Source organism: Rhineura floridana, chromosome 11 (assembly GCF_030035675.1).
Source record: "Rhineura floridana isolate rRhiFlo1 chromosome 11, rRhiFlo1.hap2, whole genome shotgun sequence".
Classification (NCBI taxonomy): Eukaryota; Metazoa; Chordata; class Lepidosauria; order Squamata; family Rhineuridae; genus Rhineura; species Rhineura floridana.
In genome coordinates, this window is record NC_084490.1 from 9,033,735 (window position 1) to 9,055,189 (window position 21,455).

At 46.9% G+C, this 21,455-nt stretch overlaps 1 protein-coding gene across 1 annotated transcript in view; it reads right to left on the bottom strand.

The window, feature by feature from the left end:
* Positions 1-1,939: 1,939 nt before the first annotated feature.
* PLOD3 (procollagen-lysine,2-oxoglutarate 5-dioxygenase 3) overlaps positions 1,940-21,455 on the bottom strand; it is a 34,783-nt gene continuing 15,267 nt past the window's right edge. The window contains exons 2-19 of the mRNA XM_061592220.1: positions 20,841-20,932; positions 20,071-20,207; positions 19,001-19,164; positions 17,328-17,440; positions 16,706-16,769; positions 16,151-16,248; positions 15,556-15,657; positions 15,002-15,133; positions 14,243-14,364; positions 11,791-11,895; positions 11,556-11,681; positions 9,741-9,882; positions 9,114-9,227; positions 8,796-8,861; positions 8,597-8,701; positions 8,047-8,193; positions 6,708-6,833; positions 1,940-3,774 (exon numbers count right to left, since the gene is read on the bottom strand). Of these exons, the coding sequence (XP_061448204.1) occupies positions 3,619-3,774; positions 6,708-6,833; positions 8,047-8,193; positions 8,597-8,701; positions 8,796-8,861; positions 9,114-9,227; positions 9,741-9,882; positions 11,556-11,681; positions 11,791-11,895; positions 14,243-14,364; positions 15,002-15,133; positions 15,556-15,657; positions 16,151-16,248; positions 16,706-16,769; positions 17,328-17,440; positions 19,001-19,164; positions 20,071-20,207; positions 20,841-20,932 (2,111 nt within the window). The 3' untranslated portion in view covers positions 1,940-3,618. The remainder of the gene's footprint in view (positions 3,775-6,707; positions 6,834-8,046; positions 8,194-8,596; positions 8,702-8,795; positions 8,862-9,113; positions 9,228-9,740; positions 9,883-11,555; positions 11,682-11,790; positions 11,896-14,242; positions 14,365-15,001; positions 15,134-15,555; positions 15,658-16,150; positions 16,249-16,705; positions 16,770-17,327; positions 17,441-19,000; positions 19,165-20,070; positions 20,208-20,840; positions 20,933-21,455) is intronic.

A 21,455-nucleotide genomic window follows, 5' to 3' on the forward strand; every position in this document is an offset into this window, starting at 1 on the left:
CTAGGCTGGGACACACTAGCATGATATGAGAAATATGCTAACTGTTATATTTAAAGATTCTGGCGAATCCAAGCCCCCTTCCACGGAGATTGAGAGAGTGGGCAGCCTCCTTTATGTAGGATTGACTAATTTGGAAAGGGACAAGGCTATATCAGCCTGTACTGAGAGGTAGGTCCAGGCCCGGTGCTAGTAGGCAGCCAGGTTGGGCATTGGCTGAGGGCCTCTGTGGACCTGAAGGGCCCCTCCTTAAGCTGGGAGGGTGGAGCTCCTGCTCCATCATCTGCCCCCGTTGGGGTGCAGGATCCAGTGGACCTGGTGGCACCGTGGATCTCAGAGCAGGAGCTCCCAGGCAACACACACATACCCAATACAGGCAGTGCAGGCTTAAATAAGCCCGCTTGCCCCACTTACCTGCCGTGTCAGCCCCATGTGCTGTGTGTGCATGCCTGCCATCATCCAAGATGGTGGCAAGAGTGTCCTTAACACCCTGCTGCCATCTTGGGTGATGGCAGGCATGTGCGTGTAGCATATAGGAAGTGAGGTGGGTGAGCGGGACTATTTAAGCCTCATGCCACCTACATCGGTAGGGAGTGTTGAGTATCATGCTGTGGGCCTGGGACAGACTGGTGCCAGCCCTGGGTAGGCAATTGTGTCGTTTCTCTCAAGGATGGGCACAACTGGATCATTCAATCATTCCAGGTGCAGAAATGCAGAAAGCACGATTGCTTTCAAAGGGAAGATGGCAATCGTTTCTCTGTATGAGTTGCTGGGCTGGTTTCCTTCCAGCTGGAAAGCATATCCAGAACTGGAAAGTATATTCAGGTAGAGCCAATCTGTTTCCCTTCAGAGGTTTTGGACTGGAATCATAAAATAGTAGAGTTGGAAGGGGCCTATAAGACCATCAAGTGCAACCCCCTGCGCAATGCAGGAATCCAAATCAAAACATTCCGGACAGATGGTTGTCCAGCTGCCTCTTGAATGCCTCCAGCGTCGGACTATAACTTTTTTCCATCAGCCCCAGCCGGCACATCCTTAAAAAAAGGGTGGGGCTGATGGATGTTGTAGCCTGAGGGTGGGGAACATTTTCAGCACAAGGGCCACATTCTCTTCTGGGCAAGCTTTTGAGGGCTATGTGCCAGTGGGTGGGTGGAGCAATTAATGTCATTTTACCTTTGTACAGAAGGCTAGTTACGACATATACAGACCCCTCTATCCTCCATCCACACAAAATATAAATGTACTGCCTTCAAGTCAATTCCAACTTATGGCGACCCTATGAATAGGGTTTTCATGAGGCTGAGAGGCAGTAACTGGCCCAAGGTCACCCAGTGAGCTTCATGGCTATGTGGGGATTCGAACTCTGGTCTCCCACGTCGTAGTCCAACAACTTAACCACTACACCGCACTGGCTCTCACCACACAAGCTAGAGGCAAATCAGAACACAAGGACACATTTCAGCCAGGCAAAAATACAATGTGCAAAGCAGGGGCAGTGAGGTGTGCGGCCTGTGAAGAATTTGGGAGGCCACATTTGGCCCCTGGGACTGAGGTTTCCCACCCGTTGTGCCAGGGTTCCAGGCTGTCAAAGGCTGCCCTGGAGTGGGTGTGTAATTCATATACACTCTTGAAATTAAGACACTGGGGGTGGGGAAGAGTGCCTCCGGTTTTAATTCCTGGCTGGTAAAGATGTTGGGAGCTGGTGCCAACTGAAGAGGACATTGTCAGGCTATGTGGACCAGCAATCTAATTCAACAGAAGGCAGAGCCTCAAATCTTCCAAAGGAAATAAGTGCCTTAGGTCCTAAGATTTCAGATGTCTTTCTCAAGCAAGAGATCTTCTACCAGACAGAGATGTGCACTCTCTCTCTCTGACCACAGTTCTACTGCTTGAGTGATTAGTCTGTCCCCTTCCTCCTTCCTGAATGGCTGTTGACAGAAAGTCTCATATAAAATGTAGATTTATTTGGTGTGCTGTGGAACGATGCCAATAAGTTAATGCACATTTTGTACAGGAAGCAGCTGACATATGTCCACCCCACCAGCCAGGCCACAAGCCCACAGGATTATGGGAGATTACGCAAGTCCCCCTTCTCATAAGCACTTGTCAGGCCTTTCCTGCTCACCTCAGGTGTGTGGGTGGGAATTCCAGGGTAGGCATGCAGAGCTGTTTTGTTTTTTTTAAAAAATCTCCACATACTACTGAAACGCCATTAGTCACACCTTAAGCAGGATAATCATTACAACCAGTGGACTGCCCCAAGGACTGAGAGAGAGGGGTGTGTGTAGTTGCTTCCTTGATCACAGTGTTTAAAATGCTTTAAAAATAGAGTGTACAATGGAGGACACCTTCGCTGAGGCGTAGACAGCTGTTAGGGGAGACAGGCCCCGAGCAAGGTTTCTTCTCTTGCGATTGGTCAAATGCTGTTCTGCCTCCATCTTGAGCCCCCATTGTTCATCAGTGTGAAATGTATACAGACAAGTCCCCTTTTCTTGTGAGGGTTGAAAACGGTGGGCGTTAGCATTAACTTACTTCCTACTGATTTCACCCTGTGCCTGTTGCATGAGAGTTTTTTCCTTCACCCCCCCCCGCTGGCCCCCACTTACTTTTTGTCTCTTGCTGCACCATACATTTAAAACAATATTATACCACTTTAAACAGTCATGGCTTTCTCCCAAAGCATCCTAGGAACTGTGGTTTGTTAAGGGTCCTGAGAGCTGTCAGGAGGCCCCTTTTTCCCTCACAGACCTACAATTTTCAGAGTGGTTTAACAATCAATCCCCTCTTGCAAGGAAACTCCGGGAATTGTACCTCTGTGAGTGAAATCGGGGTCTCCTAACAACTTTCAGCACCCTTAACAAATTACAGTTCCTAGGATGCTTTAGGGGAAGCCGTAACTACAGTGGAATAACACTGCTTTAAGTGCACAGTGCAGATGGGGCCCTGAATCACCACCTTCTTAAATCCCCAACTGTGTGAGGCTGGGAATGATAGGGGGAAAATATTCTGCAGTTGCTCAGAAGCACCCTTGTTCTTGTGCAAAAGGTAGTGATATAAACATGGGTATAACAAAAACACTCCTAGCTCAAACACTGGTTCAAAAAAAAAAAAAAGGCAAGGTGGGGGCAGAGTGAAGGCCTGGGGCACAAGTCATCCAATATATACGTAGGAAAAGTTCAGTGGTGTTTTGATTTGAGCAAAAGTCTTTAAAAATGTTTAAAGAATGATTGTGCTAATGCTAAAACAATCGTGTCCTATGCTGGCTGGGCCACGGATAACACATCCTGATTGAGTGACTTTTTGCCAGAGACAGGTGCAAACAACCGACAGTCCGGTTGTGACCCACATATTATGTGGAGGGAAGGTTGGTGGTACACTGCAAGGCAGTAGCGGTTCCTCCTGGCGCTAGTGGTGGCCAAATGTTCAGTGCTAGGCAAGGGCTGTGGCCATCTGCAGCTGATGTACAGTCATCCATCTTCCTCCATTGTTGAAGGCACCAAGTGGCAGTGGAGCAAGAGAGGAAGACTCCCATCTGCCCTCCACCAAGTCTCTGTCTTTCAGTGTGTTGACCACTGTGGCCCACTCACTGCCCCAGGACCAGGGGTGGAGGTGGAGCTGGTGTTAGGGGTCCACAAAGGAGACCATGATATAGCGGGTCCCACGGGTGGTGGGCAATCCTTCGTGGTAATGGGTGAGGCGGCCGGGGTGCAGCAAGGTCCAGCCCTTGCGGGGGGATTCCACTTTGCAGTTGTAGCGGATGAAGCGGCAGCCACCTCCCTACAGGGGGACAGAGAGAGAGGGAAAAAAAGTAATAAACTTGGCTTATGGCTTGTTCCCACATTGCACTGACACAAGCTGTCTGTGCAAAGGTGCAAGTGTTTTTGTGAAAGAATGGACACTTGTTGATTTGCACAACTCATCTACTGTGTATACACACTATATTTGAACGTTACATGTGAAAGCTACAAGTATACAGCTAACTAGTCAGGAGTTGTCACACATTACTTTCAACAAATGTACAATCTTTGTCCCTCTGTACGCAAATAGTTGAACTGTACAAATCAAGAAGTGTACATACACTTTCACACAAACATTTGTACATAGGTAGGGGCAGCTTGTACTTATTTATTATTATTTGATTTATATCTTGCCCTTCCTCCCAGCAGGAGACCAGGGCGGCAAACAAAAGCACTAAAAACACTTTAGCACATCATAAAAACAGACTTTAAAATACATTAAAACAAAACATCTTTAAAAACATTTTTAAAAAGCTTTCAAGACATCTTAAAAAAAATGTTAAAAACAGTGTTTTTTAAAAAAAATGTTTAAAAACATGTTAAAACCATTCCAACACAGATTTAGACTGGGATAAGGTCTCAACTTAAAAGGCTTGTTGAAAGAGGAAGGTCTTCAATAGGCGCTGAAAAGATAACAGAGATGGCGTCTGTCTAATATTTAAGGGGAGGGAATTCCACAGCGTAGGTGCCACCACACTAAAGGTATGTTTCCTATGTTGCGTGGAATGGACCTCCTGATAAGATGGTATCTGCAGGAGGCCCTCACCTGCAGAGCATAGTGATCGACTGGGTATATAAGGGATAAGATGGTCTTTCAGGTATCCTGGTCCCAAGCTGTATAGGGCTTTGTACACCAAGACTAGTACCTTGAACTTGGCCCGGTAGCAAATGGGCAGCCAGTGCCATTCTTTCAGCAGTGGGCTGACATGCTGGCGATACCCTGCCCCAGTGAGCAGCCTCGCTGCCACATTTTGCACCAGCTGCAACTTCTGGATCAGCCTCAAGGGTAGCCCCACATAGAGTAATCGAGCCTAGAGTTACCAGTGCGTGGACAGCAGCGGTCAGGCTATCCCGATCCAGAAATGGCCACAGCTATCTTACCAACCGAAGCTGGTAAAAGGCACTCCTAGCCACGGAGGTCACCTGGGCCTCTAGTGACAAAGATGGATCAAAGGAACACCCCCAGACTATGGACCTGCTCTTTCAGAGGGAGTACGACCTCATCCAAAGCAGGCAACTGACCAATTATCCAAGCCCGGGAACAACCAACCCACAGTGCCTCCATCTTGCTAGGATTCAGACTCTGTTTATTGGCCCTCATCCAGCCCACCACAGAGTCCAGGCAGCAGTCCAGGGCTTGCATGGCCTCTCTTGATTCAGATTTTACAGAGAAATAGAGCTGGGTATCATCAGCATACTGCTAACACCTCGCCCCAAATCTCCTGATGACCACTCCCAAGGGCTTCATATAGACGTTAAACAGCATGGGGGACAAGATGGTACCTAGCGGCACCCCACAGCACAACTGCCAGGGGGCTGAAAGACAGTCACCTAATGCTATTCTGTGAGAGCAACCTTGGAGATAGGATCGGAACCACTCTAAAACAGTGCCTCCAATACCCATCTCACCAAGTCGGCCCAGAAGGATACCATGGTCAATGGTATCAAAAGCCACTGAGAGATCAAGTAAGAGTAACAGGGTCGCACTCCCCCATCCTTCTCCCAATAAAGGTCATCCATCAGGGCAACCAAGGCCAATTCAGTCCCATAACCAGGCCTGAACCCAGACTGGAATGGGTCAAGATAATCTGTTTCATCCAACAGTACTTGCAATTGCTGCGCCACAACCCTCTCAATCACCTTCCCTAAGAAGGGGGTATTTGCAACCGGTCGGTAATTGTCGCAGACCAATGGATCCAGGGTGGGCTTTTTCAGGAGCGGTTAGATCATTGCCTCTTTCAGGGCGGCTGGAACCACTCCCTCCTGCAATGATGCACTGACCACACCCTGGATCCATTGAATACTTGTGTTCAAAGTAATGTGTGAACAACCCTTTATTATTTATTTATTTAATTAATTAATTTATTATTACATTTATATCCCACCCTTCCTCCCAGCAGGAGCCCAGGCCGGCTTTAGTGAACATAGGTACGGCGACTTTGCACTCACTGAATATAACGTGAACACCCCTTTACAAACATCCTTTGGTAGGGAGAGGAGAGCATACTGGGTGAGCAAAATCATATTATTTTTACTTTGAGATGAATTTTAAAAGGAGAAATACTGAATGCAAATCCTAAAATGAGAGCCAATTACTTCCAATTCAAAAACCTAGAGAGCAAAGAGAAACTGCAGCGGCTTATGCCAGATTAAACAGGCAGGGGATACAGTAGATACCTGAAGTATTTTGGTTGTAGTTTGTTTTTTTCAACCTTCCACCCTCTAGGACAGATGTTGGGAACCTTTGTCGCTCCAGATATTGCTGAACTCCTAAAGGTTCCCCACACTTGCTCTAGGAAGTCCTTTTCCACTTCAGCTTTTTGGCTGGGGAACCCCGTCCTCTTCACTTCTGTCATAGAACCCTTTCTGCATGGCAAAGAATTCTGGGATATGTTTGATGTTCCACTGCCAGCTTCTCCAGAGCATTGTCTGGACCTAGCAGGCCTCAATGGTTACATGAATGGTTTTTACAAGGACTGACAGTATCTTTTTAAAAAAGTGTGTGATCCAATTAATCAGGGCATCATTTTAATTGATCGAAAGGTTTTTTTTCATTTAATTAACAAATTAAACATTGCAGCCCTAGAACACAGTGATATCTCTGCTCACATCCTGCCCGAATTGCCTCAGTCACAAATGCTGTATGCAACCCCACACACACACTCCCACTCTTGCCCTCTAGGGGGTGCTCACCTCATAGTCAATCCCTTTGTGGTTGAGTGCAACGTTGATGGTGAAAGTGGAGGAATCATGATGCGGCCGGAGTGAAGGTTGCTCATCCGGACGATACCGGACCATGAAGTTCATGATCGCTCGTGCCTGAGGAGCAGAAGTGAGTCAGCATCATCTTGGGGGAGAATGGCAAATTGCACACACACGCCCCCCCCGTGCCCTCAAATGGTGGAAATAATTAGGCAAACTCTGAAGTTAGCTGCAATGAACAAACGTATAAACAGCCATCACCAGCTCTGAGAAGAGATGTGACTCCACGCAGAAAGCTTCTGTAAAGCTGGTCTTGTTTTTTCCCCCTGCTACCTCATATCCCCCAGTTTCTTTCCTTTCCTTCTTCCTCCCAATGATCAAAGCTCAGCTGTTTATACTGTTCCCCCTCCATCCATTTTACCCTCACAACAACTCTGCGAGGTAGGCTGAGCCGAGACATGCCGACTGGCTCAAAGTCACCAGTGAGAATTGTGCCCGAGGAGAGATTTCAGCTTGGGTCGCCTGCTTCTAGTATAACTCTCTATCCAGCTGTGTGGTTCAACGGGTGTAGCCATTCAGACGGGCTGCGGGCCACCACAAGTCTAGCTTCCAATATTCCTCCCTCCTTCAAACACAGCTGCACGGCTATCTAAACACTAAAATCTTGCCTTGAGGGGAGAAGAGGCAGAGCTACCAAAAAAGCATTTTCCCCCTTTACAGCTGGTCTGTACTGTTTTATTCTATATTTATATTTTATTTTTGATTGATTTACTTAGAAAATGTATAAACCTATTGCTCAAAAAAATCATCCAGATAGCATACAACAATATATATATGTAAAACGTGACTAAAATATACGAACCAATTAAAAAACAAATATGTTTAAAAATCAATTTAATAGCATTAAAATAAAACATTATTAAAATATCATTTAAAATATCATAAACAAGGTAAAAATCAGTAATACTTTAAAAACAACTATTCTAAATCATAGTTTTTAACACCAATCTAGCTCAGTATTGTCTACACAGACTGGCAATGGCTCTCTAGGATTTCAGACAGGGGGCCCTCCCAGCCCTACCTGGAGATGCTTGTGAATGAACCTAGGACCTCCTGCATGCAAAGCAGATGTTCTGTCACTGAGCCATGACCCACACCGGGCGCAGAATGCATTCATCATTTCCCCCTTTCCCTACGGGTATATAATTAATTCTGATCTGCTATTTACCTTCCCCTTTTATCTCCCCTATTGATCTCCCCTTTCCAATCCCTCGTCTGTGATGCTTCATCAGGCAGGCTGGCTGCTTCCCCACCCCTCAGAAGCTGGTACCTTGGTATGGTAGCCAGGATAGAGCTTCTCCGTGACAGGTGCAATGTACTCCTGCAGGAAATGGAGCCATTCCTTCTCGAAACCAATTTGGTTCATGTGGATATCAACAGTAGGGACGTTCTCATAGCCCCCAGCCAGCCGCCTATCCTGCAGGAGATAGAATATTTGAGACAACGGGCACCCGAAGACAAAGACCATTCGGTCCAGCCTCATCAATCAAAAGGGGATTGACCATCAACCTCCCCACATCAATCCACCAATACAGTCCCAGCCACAGGATGTCCCAAGCAACGTTTGCCCTCCCTCGCCCCAAATTTCAAGCGGGGCAGTATGGTTCTGAATACTAGTTGCTGGAAAGCGCAGGAGGGGAGAGTGCTCTTGCACTCAGGTCCTGCTTGCAGGCTTCCCATGGCCATCTGGTTGGCCACTGTGAGAACTGGATACTGGACTAGATGGGCCACTGGCCTGATCCAGCAGGCTCTTCTTATGTTCATGTGAATAGCACTAATTTTAACCATGTTTAACTCCAAAGGAGAGGGAGGGCGACTACCTCATGCCTTCCTCCAGACCATTGGCCAAAGCGTTCCACTTCTTCTATCAGCTCGTCGCACATCTGGTCAGTGAACACTGGGAACCAGTAAACATCAGGGCACGGCTGCAAAAGGGGAGACGGGTTGGTGTGTGTGAGAGGAACAAAGTTCAAAATGGAGATGTGCTATGAGATGGCATAGCAATGGGGAGATGGTTACCTGCTCGTAATGTTCCCCTTCCAGCACCTGAGAGTAATTCTCATGGATATATTTGTCCTGCCAGTCCTGAACAAAGGGGAAAAAAAGGGGTACGGACATTAAGAGTTACCAGGGAGACCAAGTGAGTGCATCTGGGAGTAAGTTTCTAGACCTCATGGATGCAGAGAAAGGCTTTAAAAAATGGTGTGGAGGTGGACCCAGTAAATGAGCTCGTAGCATTGCTAACACCAAACAGCTATGGATGTGATCAACCCCACTGATGGAAGAGCCCCAGGAAAGAGGTGGATATGGGTATAATATATCTGGGCTGTTACTCACTAGGGGATTCTCAGAGATCTGCCAGAGGTCAGGATGTAGGTGGGATATGTTGTATCTGCCAGTAGAAAGGAGGCGCCCAAACTCGTCCCGGTTACTGATGTGAAGAAAGATGCCCTGAAAGGAAAAAGAAAATCTCAAATTTTGGATTGGGACAGGAAGAAAAAACCTCCCCCAAATCTCACACCCATAAACACATGCATGATGGGAGGCCTCAGAAGTGCTCCTCTGGGCCTCTCCCAAATCTCCAACGGTTGAAGGCATGGTTGCGTGTATTCTGCAAGAGCACAGAATGTTGTTATTGGGAACATCATTAGGCTGCAGAGATTCTTTGCTTTCTTTGTTTTCTTTTCTTTTTTTAAAAAAGGAAGTTTCTAGCCCTTATGACTGGGAAGACAGAACTGAAAATATGCAGGGATGGTGAACTGTCAATGAAATCCCCCATGTGTGATACAGGGCTTCTATAAAATCTTTCTTCCCTGACTACTAGGAGTAGAATAAATTATGCAAAGACAGGCAAATGTGCTGAGTTTACATCATCTATGGAAGAGGCAGAAAGCAGCATTTTTAAACCACAGTTCAAGCAAATCTGGATTCACAGAGCACTTGGGTGACAAAAGGAATCCTCACCTTTTCCCGCACACTCTTGCAAAAGGCCATATCTGGGTCTGTGTCGTCCAAGGTGAAGATGTTGCGCTGGGGCAGCTTGTGGCGTAATGTCTCCCCTCGCAGCAGATAGGCCTGAGAGATGTAAGGGACGTTCCACACCCCGCTGTGGGAGAGAAAAGGGAGAGGAGACTCCTCAGTGCCAGAGACAGAAGAGTCCATAGGGAGACGTGGACATAAGAGCCTTTTTGGAACGTGCTGAACAAGAGTCGCTCTAATCTAGGATCCTGTTTCCAAATGTGACTGGCCAACCTCTAAGCAAAGCCTTTCCACCTTCAGGGGTAGACTGTCTCTGAAGGTGGAAGTTCCATTTGGCTATTGTTTGAAACGGGACAAACGGAAGTGGGAGAGGCCCTCCTCTATAAGGTGGGTTGGATCCAGGCCTTGCCTCGCCCAGAGTGAGATGGAAATCCATTCGCATACTGCTTTTCGCACAGGGATTGGGGCAGGCAGGTCTGCTTCCACACCAAAGGAATTCTGAAAACAGCCTGGAGTTAAGTTCACAAGGGTACAGCTTCTGTGGTTATTACAGGGCTGGGAAAACTCAGGCCTGGAGACCAATGCGGCCCTCTGGGTCTCTATGCCTGGCCCTTAGAACTCTCTCTACTAGAACTACTCTCCCTGGCCCTGCTCAGAGCCCTCCTTGAGTGCTTCTGTGTGTCTGGAACGTGTTCTTGAACTGTGATAAAGCCTCTTGCTTGCCTGGATGGTAGAAAGCTTTGGTTTTGGTATGGCTGCAACATAACCTGCTGTACAAAAAATGAGTTGCTCCACCAACTTTTGCTTCTGTTGCTCCGCCCACCACTGGCATGTGCCCCCTCCCCCGAAATGTTGCCCATGAGAGAATACAGTCCTCAAGCTGAAAGCTTCCCCGCTGCCAGCTTATTGCAATGCACTGATGGAATGCCAGGCTAGTCACGCAAACGAAGGTCCCTCTGAAATTGCTGAATGCATCAGAGCTGTCATAGAATCAGAGTTGGAGGGGGACCGTTTTAGGTCATCTAGTCTACCCCACTGCTTGATGCAGGAAATCCAGAAGTAGAGCACTCCCGACAGATGGCTGTCCAGCTTCTGCTTGGACCTCTAGCGAGAGACAGCCCACCACCCTTCTATGTAATTTTTGGTTCCATTGTCAAACTGTTCTATTAAGACTCTTTCTCTAATGCTCACCATAAATCTACTTCTGTGTAACTTAAGCCCATGAGATCGACCCCTACCCTGTAGAGCAGCAGAGGATACGTCTTTGCCCTCTTCTGTGTAACAACCCTTCAGGTATTTGAAGAGTGAAGCCTTTTTAGAAAAATATTTTTTCCTCTTCCCTCCTTGTCCCTTGTTCCTTTCATGTTGTGCCACTTAAACTCGCAAGCCTGTCAGCAGGGACTGTCTTGTTTAAATTGGTTGTATGTAAACCACTCTGGGAGCCTGGCTACAAACACTCCAGTCCAGTAGTCTTTAATCTTTTAAAAGCAAGGGCCCACTTTTAGCACACGCATGCTGTTAAGGACATATATGTGTATGAAGGTTGTGCTGCTGTTGTGACCCACTTTAGGTCAGGCTGTGAAGACCAGCTCTAAATCAGATGTTGCTGGACTACAACTCCCATCAGCCTCAGCCAGCTTGGCCAGTGCTAAGGGATGATGGGAGTTGTAGTCCAACAGTATCTGGAGGGCCACAGGCTCCCCATCTTTGCAAGTCTAAATAAATAAAACAAACCCTGGAGCTGCTGGGGGAAGAAACCTTCTTCCCACCAACCAAGCCCTGCCCATAATGACGACTCACATTCTCTTGCCCTGCACCAGCTCCACGTAGTCCTCTGAGCGTGCGTAATATTCGTCAGGGCTCAGGGCACCCCAAAAGTTGGACCAAAGCTTGCCATGCCGGGACACCATCGGAGCAATGACTTTCCTGGATTGTGGAGGGACAAAGAAATAAACCAGAAATCCCTTAGGGGAAAAGAGTCAGTCAGAAGGAAGGAATTAATAGAGGCTCCAGGGAGAGAGGAATTGTTCCTTACTTGTTCTCCTGAATAAGTATCTGCAAGATCTCAGGGTTTGCCACAACCACATCAGCATCCAGGCTAAAGTAGTAATCGCAAGTGGGGTCCTGCCGGCAGAGATCCCTGTTGCACAAGTGACAACATTGTTAGAATTGTGTAAAAACATAAGAAGAGCTTAGGTGCTGGATCAGGCCAATGGCCCAACTAGTCTAGCACCCAGAGTGACCCACCAGAGGTTTATGGGAAGCCCGCAAGTAGGACCTGAGCACAACAGCACTCTCCCCTCCTGCATTCCCCAGCAAATGGTATTCAGAAGTGTCCCGCCTCTAACAGTGGAGACCGTACGTAACCACTGTGGCTGGTAGCTATCGACAGCCTTGTCCGCCATCAGTTCGTCTGATCTTCTTTTGAAGCCAACCAAGTCGGTGGCCATCACTACATCATGCGGAAACAAATTCCACAGTTTAACTATGCGCTGTGTGAAGAAGAACTTCCTTTTGTCTTCTTTGGATTTTCCAACACTCAGCTTCATTAAGTACATAAGAAGAGCCTTGCTCCTTGGTCAGGCCACGGGCCCATCTAGTCTAGCATTCTGCTCTCACAGTGGCCAACCAGATGCTCATTATGGGAAGCCCACAAGCAGGACCTGAACACAACAGCACTATCTATCTCCCTATCTGTCTCCCTATCTATCTATCTATCTATCTATCTATCTATCTATCTATCTATCTATCTATCTATCTATCTATCTATCTATCTATCTATCTATCTATCTATCTATCTATCTATCTGTCTATCTGTCTATCTGTCTATCTATCTATCTATCTCCCTATCTCCCTATCTGTCTCCCTATCCATCCATCCATCCATCCATCCATCCATCCATCCCTCTCTCTCTCCAACTATCCATCTATCTCCCTATCTCCCTATCTGTCTCCCTATCCATCCATCCATCCATCCATCCCTCTCTCTCTCCAACTATCCATCTACCTATCTACCTCTGTCCATCCATCCATCCGTCCATCCGTCCATCCGTCCATCCATCCATCCGTCCATCCATCCATCCATCCATCCATCCATCCATCCATCCATCCATCCATCCATCCATCCATTCATCCATCCACCCACCCTGCACTGCTTCTAACACTTTTTATGCATTCTTGCAAGCAGCCCCTGTGCTGATGAATGGTTTCCCATTCCATTTCTGCAGGGGAGGGAAAGTGCACCCCCAAGGCACAGGGACAGGCTCCAGCAGAGCTGGAAAAAAGATTGGGGAAGATGCTAGGAACTCATTCTTCATGGTGTTGGGGATGTTGGTACAAAAGCTTTATCTCCCCAAAGCTCAGCTTCCCAGGCTCTCCCCACCCAGCCCCTGGGTAAAGCAGAGGACCTGTTTCTTTCAAACACTGCATGAGCATAATGATAATAAATAAAAATAGTTTTTTATTTATTCATGAATATCGTCTTCTTGTAATCCTCACAACAACCCTTCAAGGTAGGTCAGTATTAGCCACATACGACAAATGAGGGACTGAAGCCAACAGAAAGCAGTTTGCCTAAGGAAAGGGGTCTGGGGAATATCTGTGCCCCTCCAGATACTGGACATCAGTCCCAACCAGCATGGCCCAATGGTGAGGGATGATGGGAGGGCCAAAGATCTCCCACTCCTGGCCCTGCTCTGCCTCTTTCTCAACCTTTTTTTTTTTGCTGGATTGCATCCTTCAACTGTGATCATGCCATGACTAATTTAGGTTCATTAATTTCAGTGGGTCTACTCTAAGTAGGACAGCTGGTATAGCACAGCGGGAAGGAGAGCCTTGCTAGGAGTCCAAAGTCTGTGAGTTTAAATCCCCACTCGTGTCTCCTGGGTGTCAAGGGCTAGCTAAAGATCACCCCCACAGGGAGTGGCTCAGGGGTTACATGCCCTGCCACCTGTGCAGCTGAGGGCAAGCTGGATAGTCCCAAGGAGCCCAGTTGCCCCCCAGCTAGCAGTTGCAGACAGGAAGGGGCTGGCTTGTGCAGCTGTGGCAAGCTGAGCAGGCCCTAGCCAGCTGGGGAGGACTAGCCTCAGAGGGAGGCCATGAGAAACCCCCTCTGAATACCACTTACCATGAACACCCTATTCGTAGGGTAGCCATAAGTCGGGATCGACTTGACAGCAGTACATTTTCTATTTTAAGTAGGACTAGCATGGTATTCAACCCTATGTGTTTGGGGACGGGGTGTCTGCGTGTGTAGAAGCTTCTGACTTTTGTATGAATGCAACGCTGCTTACAGTAATCTGGTAAGAATCATATCCATTGCTCCACCCACTTTTGCTTCAGGCCCCGCCCACCCACTGGCCTAAGGCCCTCGGAAAGTTGCCCACGAGGGAACGCAGCCCTTGGGTTGACAAAAGGTGCACCACCCCAACTCAAGCATTTCTTTCCCTTTACCACCCTCCCCTACACATCCTTCCGCTGTTTACTTACATGGCCATATCTCTCGCCTCCCCCTCGCTCAGCTCCTCCTCTGGCCCCACCAGACTGATGCTCTCGAAGGCCCCCCGAAGTTGCTCCCACTCAGCCTGGACGTGCTTCTCGTGATACACCTCCTGGTGAAATGTTGGGACACATTAACTCCCTCCTGGCAGGAAAGTAGACTTTCTCTGGGCTTGCTCCTTTATAATCTAGGGTTGCATGGGAGATTGAAATGCCACTGATGGGGCAAGACCCCAGCACACCCGGGTTCAAATTCTTTATTCCCAAACGTACAGGCCACATCTGCACCATACATTTATAGCACTGTTGTACCATTTTAAGAGTCAAGGTTTCCCCCAAAGCATCCTATTGGAATAGTGTTTTTATTATTTTATGGGCTCCTTTGGGAGAAAGGGTGGGATATAAATTTAATAATTAAAATAAATCATCATCTTCATGGGAACTGTAGTTTGTTAAGGGTGCTGAGACTGGTTAGAAGACCTTCTATTCCTGTCACAGAACTACAACTCCCAGAGTGGTTTAACAATCAACCCTTCTTCCCAGGGAACTCTGGGAATTGTAGCTCTGTTAGGGGAATAAGGGGTCTCCTAACCACTCTCAACACCCTTAAACTACACTTCCCATGATTCTTTGGGGGAAGCCATAACTGTTTTAAAGTGGCATCATAGTACTTTTAACTGTAAGGTGTAGATCCCGCTACAATTAGGGACCAATACAAAAGACCTATCCTGGGGTGGGTTAACAACTCACATGGTTGTGGATGAAGAGGCGGAGATGAGAGTAAGGATAATCAAAGGTCAGGAGACGTTGCAGAAACTGAGGTAGAAATGGAGTGGGCTGCTCGATGAACACGCCAAGGATTACGTGCGGATATGACTCTTCCTGCAAAAGGAAAGGATGTAGGAAAAGGTGAACATACCCTCCATATGAACTCCCAGAAACCCACTCTGCAAACACTCCTGTCCTCAGGGCCAGCCCTACTATTAGGCAGAGTGAGGCAGCTGCCTCAGGCAGAAGAGGCCAAGAGGCAGGCAGTCATGGAGAGAGAGACCTTGTCTTGTGCCCTCTATGCTAGCTTGCTGTGCCCAGATGCATTATTCCATCCCATCAACAGTACTGAAGTAAGGTTCAGTCGCCAGTCCAGTTCACTTCTGTACATGGAGCAGGAGGGACACCATCTTGTCCGCCTCAGGATGTCAAAATGTCTTGGGTTGGCCCTGCCTCTCCCTCAAAACCTTCCCTTATCTCCCGCTTCTCCTCCATATCTTTGACACTTCCATACCCTTATTCATCCACCAACTCACCTGCAGGCCTGACAGATCTAGGAGGTCTTCATCACACATCTCGCAGCCCCCTTCGTAAGTCCAAACATTGGGGATGTAATTCCCCAGATAGTTCAGCTGTAGCTGCAAAGATGGAAAGAGAGGGCAAGAAAGCAGGTCACCGAGATGGAAAAGAGGATGGTTGCTCCAAACACATTCAAATCTGGATTCTTCTTTGTGGGTCTTACCACCATGAGGACTATAAACTTTATTTTTCAAACAGCAAGGGGTTGAGCTTGAACTCCTGGGGGCATGCTTGCCTTTCCAGATATCAGACAATATGTCAGTCTGGTTTGGCTATTAAGCCCCAAGACATATTGAAAGTCAACATCAGTATTATTTAGTTGTGTTTATATCATGCCTTTCTTCCATCATGGGACTCAAGTTGGCCTAAGTGGGATTTCCAGGTGTTCTCTCATCCAGGCATATTGACCAGACCCAGAATGGCTTAGCCTCAGCAAGCTGGCTGCATCACGCCACTTCCGGCCATGATTAATGAGGTCTTCGACAAGGGGCATGGCAGGGGAGCAGCCATTCAAAATATAAATGCCCACAGTTGCACAAGGGAAGGAGGTACCTTGGTGGGCCCATTGCCATGGATGACAACAGGAAGGGTGTCGTAAGCGACGTTTCGGGCGCGCACTCGGGTCCGTTCAAATTTCAAAACTACCTCATCTGTGAAACAAGGAGGATGCAAAAATTTAAAAATGGTGGTAGTGGGGGTCCAATGCATTCATTTCTTCAGACCAAGAAGGCATGGGGGAGTGGGAATTTGCTTCCCCAACCCATAACCACATGTCACAAATTAATATTCTTCCAAGGAGATGGTGGGAACGGTCATGATCTGAGTTATGGAGCATGAGCATGGAATGTTCAAACATGGGGATCAGGGATACTGACTGGCTCTTGCTGCTATCGCAACTGCCCTTAACTCAGCACCAAGAGATCCTCTGCTTTACTGCCGTTTCTCAAGATGTTGCATTTGGCTGGCTGTGTTCCAGTGAAGAGGTGTCCCCAAACGTCATCTATTACCTTCCCGCTCCTCTCAGCTTCCAGACCTTCCTCTGAACACCACTGGTGCATCCACTCGCAGACAACCGACACAATATTATAGAAAATTCCAACCACTCACCGATGGCGCCATTCAGGTTCTGGAAGATTTTTGACTTGTGGTCCAGAGTAATCCTATGTTTCTCCTATGGAAACAGGAAGTAGGACTGTGAACAAAAGCCTTCCCTTAAACAAACCATATTGTTCCCCTCCATCCCTCAAGGTACTTCATATTAGGACGCATTCATATTGTGCCATTATAAACACAAGCCCAGCTACAAATCAGCTTTTACACATCACATATATTAATAAAGGGCCCAAGTTCAATGGGAGAGCACATGCTTTGCATGCAGAAGGCCCCAGGTTCAATCCCTGGCATCTCCAGGTAGGCCCGGGAATGTCCCCTGCCTGAAATCCTGGAGAGCTGCTGCCAGTCAGTGTAGACAAGACTTACCTAGATGGATCAATGGTCAGACTCAGCATAAGGCAGCTTCCTATGTGCCTAAATCCAGCTTGCATTTTGCAAGCATACATAGATATGTTCCTGGCTGCCACTGGAGATCTCTCCTCTCCCCTCCAACTGGAGGCTGTTTCAATAGCTACAGACCAACAGTATCTGGAGGGCACCAGGTTCCCCATCCCTGCCTTAAGGCAAAGGGTAAACTCAGTGGAGACTCACCCCAATGCTTTCTCACTAGACTCACCCGCAAGGCCGGATCCAAGTAAATGCGAGTATAGAAGAGTTGGTCGTCGTCATCATCTTTATACTTCCATAGCTGGACGATGCGATTGATGGTGGGGGCATAGCCAATGAATCCTGAGATACAGAGATGCCATTTTGGTACTTTGGCAGCATGTGTTTTTCACACCTACCCTTGTAGTCTGAACAACTAGAAATTTAACAAATAAATTACAGCAGGAATTCTCAGGATGCCAAACTCTGCATGTGGATACCGAACCTGCTGCTGGAAGGGGACCACACAGGTTAGCACTTGGCCTGTTAAATGTACATTTGTGTTGTTGGTTCATTGGTTATTACTCACAGGGCATTTTTAAAGGTCACCTGAACTACAATCCTGGCACAGCCCCAGAATGACATTAATAGCATTCTAGAGGAAGTGAAGAGGCTAGCTGCCAAAGCTACTATAAGGAGAGGTCAAGAAGTCATTCATCTATCAGACCCTTTTAAGTTCACCACATTTGTTGGCTAGGTGTGCAAACTCATAAAACAGCACCTAGCATGAACTATTTCTAGTATGAATATATCTCGACTTCAGCAAAACTTTTGACAAAGTGCCCCATGATATTGATTAGCAAGCTAGCTCAATGTGGGCTGGATGCAACAACTATCAGGTGGATCCACAGTTAGCTACAGAATCATATTCAGAGAGTGCTTATCAATGATTCCTTCTCAAACTGGGGGGAGGTAATGGGCTCGGTCCTGGGCCCAGTGCTCTTCAACATTTTTATTAATGACTTGGATGAGGAAGTGCAGGGAATGCTTATCAAATTTGCAGATAGAAAACTGGGAGAGACAATGAGGAGAGACTGAAAGAACTGGGCATGCTTAGCCTTGAGAAGAGAAGACTGAAGGGATACCGCTGTTCAAGTACTTGAAAGGTTGCCACACAGAGGAGGGCCAGGATCTCTTCTTGATTGTCCCAGAGTGCAGGACACAGAAGAATGGGCTCAAGTTACAGGAAGCCAGATTTCGGCTGAACATCAGGATAAACTTCCAAACTGTTAGAGCAGTACGACAACGGAACCAATGACCTAGGGAGGTGGTGGACCCTCCAACACTGGAGGCATTCAAGAGGCAGCTGGACAGCCACTTGTCGGGTATGCTTTAATTTGGATTCCTGCACAGGGCACAGGGTTGGACTCGATGGCCTTATAGGCCCCTTCCAATTCTAAAGTTCTATGATTTTATTTGGCATCCAAAGAATCTTAGTTTTCATGTTTTAAAACCAACACAAGCTTCTAGTCCATATGGCTGCAGATATAAACTGCAAAGTACATGGACAGCGAATGGCTGAAATCTCAGCCTGAACGGTAGCATCAGCAGTACTTCCAAGGGTCAAAGAGGGTCTGTGAGGGTCTTCAGCACCTCAAAGAGAGTCTCATTCCTCCTCCCAACAGTGTTTCTTGCACCCTACCCTGTCATCCTTAGGCTCCACCTACCCATTCATACACACACCCCTTGCTTAAGAATCTCTGTATCATTTGGAAATCTGTCACTTGGTACCAGAATAAAAATCACTCAAAACCGACGTGCATATTTGTGTAAATGAATTCGTTGCAGAATCTGGGTCTTCCGAGCACATAATTCCAATTATCTCATTAAAGATTAGGGGGAGGGGGAAGCTGGCTTTTTTACCTCCAGAGTTCAGGAACCGCTTCCCCACAGACACCTGTGGGTACTTCTCAGCCAGCGACCACTCCGGCCAGCAGAAGCTTTCTGCTGAGAAGACCAGGTTGCTCTTGAACTGCATGAACTTCCAGAGAAGTTCGATGGGGCTCCCTGCTAGGATCACATCATAGCTGAGAAGCAGACAAGAGGGCAGATTGGGAGCCCAGGTTAGTGCAAGTTTTATTGTGGAGGCAAGAACACAGGCCCACTTTGTGGCTATCTCCAGTAAGAGGATCCCCATTAAAAATTATTAGTAACATTTATTCATCATTTATATAGCACCATCAATTTCAACATCTATGTGCTTTCTCCAAGGAACTCCACTAGGAGTGGGTGTAGGATTATCCCATTTTATCAGCACAACCACCCTGTGAGGTAGGTTAGGCTGAAAGTGAGTGACCTGCCCCCAAACTACCAAGTAAGCTTCTGTTACCGAGAGGAAGGATTTGACCCCAGATCTTTCCATGTTACACATTAAAGTGTGGTGAATTGCAAATACCTAGGTAGAAATTAAATGGCTGCCTGCCACGCTTCCCCTGAGAAGGACATATATCCCCATACCAAACTTCAGATACATCGCCTCTTTCCATGCGTCATCTCCAAAAAGGAAAGATCCTGACCTCCCCATCACTCAGTGACCAGGTAAAGCACAGTGCCAATCGCATATTATTTACTTGTGGCCTGCACATGTAATACAGTATTTCCTTATCTCACCTGTCCTGAGTTTTGTGGGCCAGGCAGGCAAAAAAAAAAGAAGAAAAGAAGTGAAATTAAATGGAAGAAACAAACATCTAAATCTAATTCTCACAACAACCCTGTTAGGTGGCCCACCGTCACTTCCCGTCTACAGTCAAGTTGTTGCAACAGGAAAAGAGAGGCTTGCCTAAGAGAAATCAGCTCAGATCACTGGTACTGCATCCTCGGAAATATGTGGGACAAGCTGGATACTACCACAGGGAATCCCAAACAAGTCGCTAGCACTCTACCAGCATTCCAGATCTCCAACTACAGATCCAGTATGATGCTTGTGAACTCACCTGTCTACAAACATGACAATCAGGTCCTCCTCATTTGCATGTGTCTTCATTTCGGCTTTCAGCCAACGGACCTTCTGGCCTCCACCAACCGTCCGGGCAACATCCCCTCCCTTCCAGTTCTCACCAAGGCCAAGAGTCTGGGAGACACAAGAGCAACAAATAAAGACAGATGCAGTGATTTATTCTTTTCTTTTAAAATGAAACCAAAGGATTTCTCACCCCAAAATTCTGACAAGTTGGAAACAACCGTTTAGGCACTAATCCTTTAATCACCATTAAAACTCAAAACTACCATTCTCCACTTGTGCCCGATTCAGAGGCAAGAACGGTGGCATGGGGAGGCTTGCTCAAGGGAAATCAGCTGGTCATTGGTATTGTATTTCGCCCTCCAGGTGTTGCTGGACCACAACTCCCACCAGCTCCAGCAAGCGTAGCCACTGGCCAGGGATGATGGGAGTTGTAGTTCAGCAACATGTGGAGGGCCAAAGGTTCCCCAAGTAAGGGAATAAGGTCCTCGAGCTGAAAAGGTTCCCCACCTTTTAAGATAAGAGAATTGCCCTTGGGGTGGAAGAGAAGAAGTCTTCTGAAAGGTCATCTGGGGCACAATAAAATTAGAGCAGAAATTTGGCTCAACGTTCCTACCCCATTATTATTATTATTGTTGTTGTTGTTGTTATTATTATTAATGGAGAGGAGATATTTGATATTTTCTGAGTTTCCCAGACAAAGTTGGGGAAGACATCTTATGTTGTTAGGGCAGACTGGCGCACCTTGATAGTGTAGTTAAAGTACTTGGCGGTCCGAAGAAAGCGTTGGTATCCTTCAGTCTCCTCTGTGGCAGCTGTTAAAACTAGGAGTTTGCCTGAAAATAGGAAGATATCCCCACCATCAGAAACAGCATCAAGAATGGAAACCAGAAGACTTATGTACAGAAATCATCCAAAGATGTATCCTTACTTCACATCAAAGAACCCACATAGGGGAGAAATGATATGAATTAATTAATTATGTTTAGTATACGCTGACATTGCTTTAATTTTTAATAATTTTTAACTTTTTATATGTTTTATATTGATACATGTCTTGTACTTTGCTATTTCTTGTCTTGTGAACCGCCCAGAGAGCTTCGGCTATGGGGCGGTCTATAAGTTTAATTAATTAATTAAATGCATGGAATACAGATAGGGCTTCAGCTATAAGAGAACACTTAGTAAACATCAAAGAATCTGCACAGGGGAGAAACAATGTCAACGCATGGGATGTGGAATGAACTTCAGCAATAAGAGAACACTGCATCACATCTCTTCTCCTGCTGCTGTGTTGGCTGACAGGAGCCTCCAGGGGATGAAGAGGCCCACCTGTTACCTAGATGGACATCTGAGGAC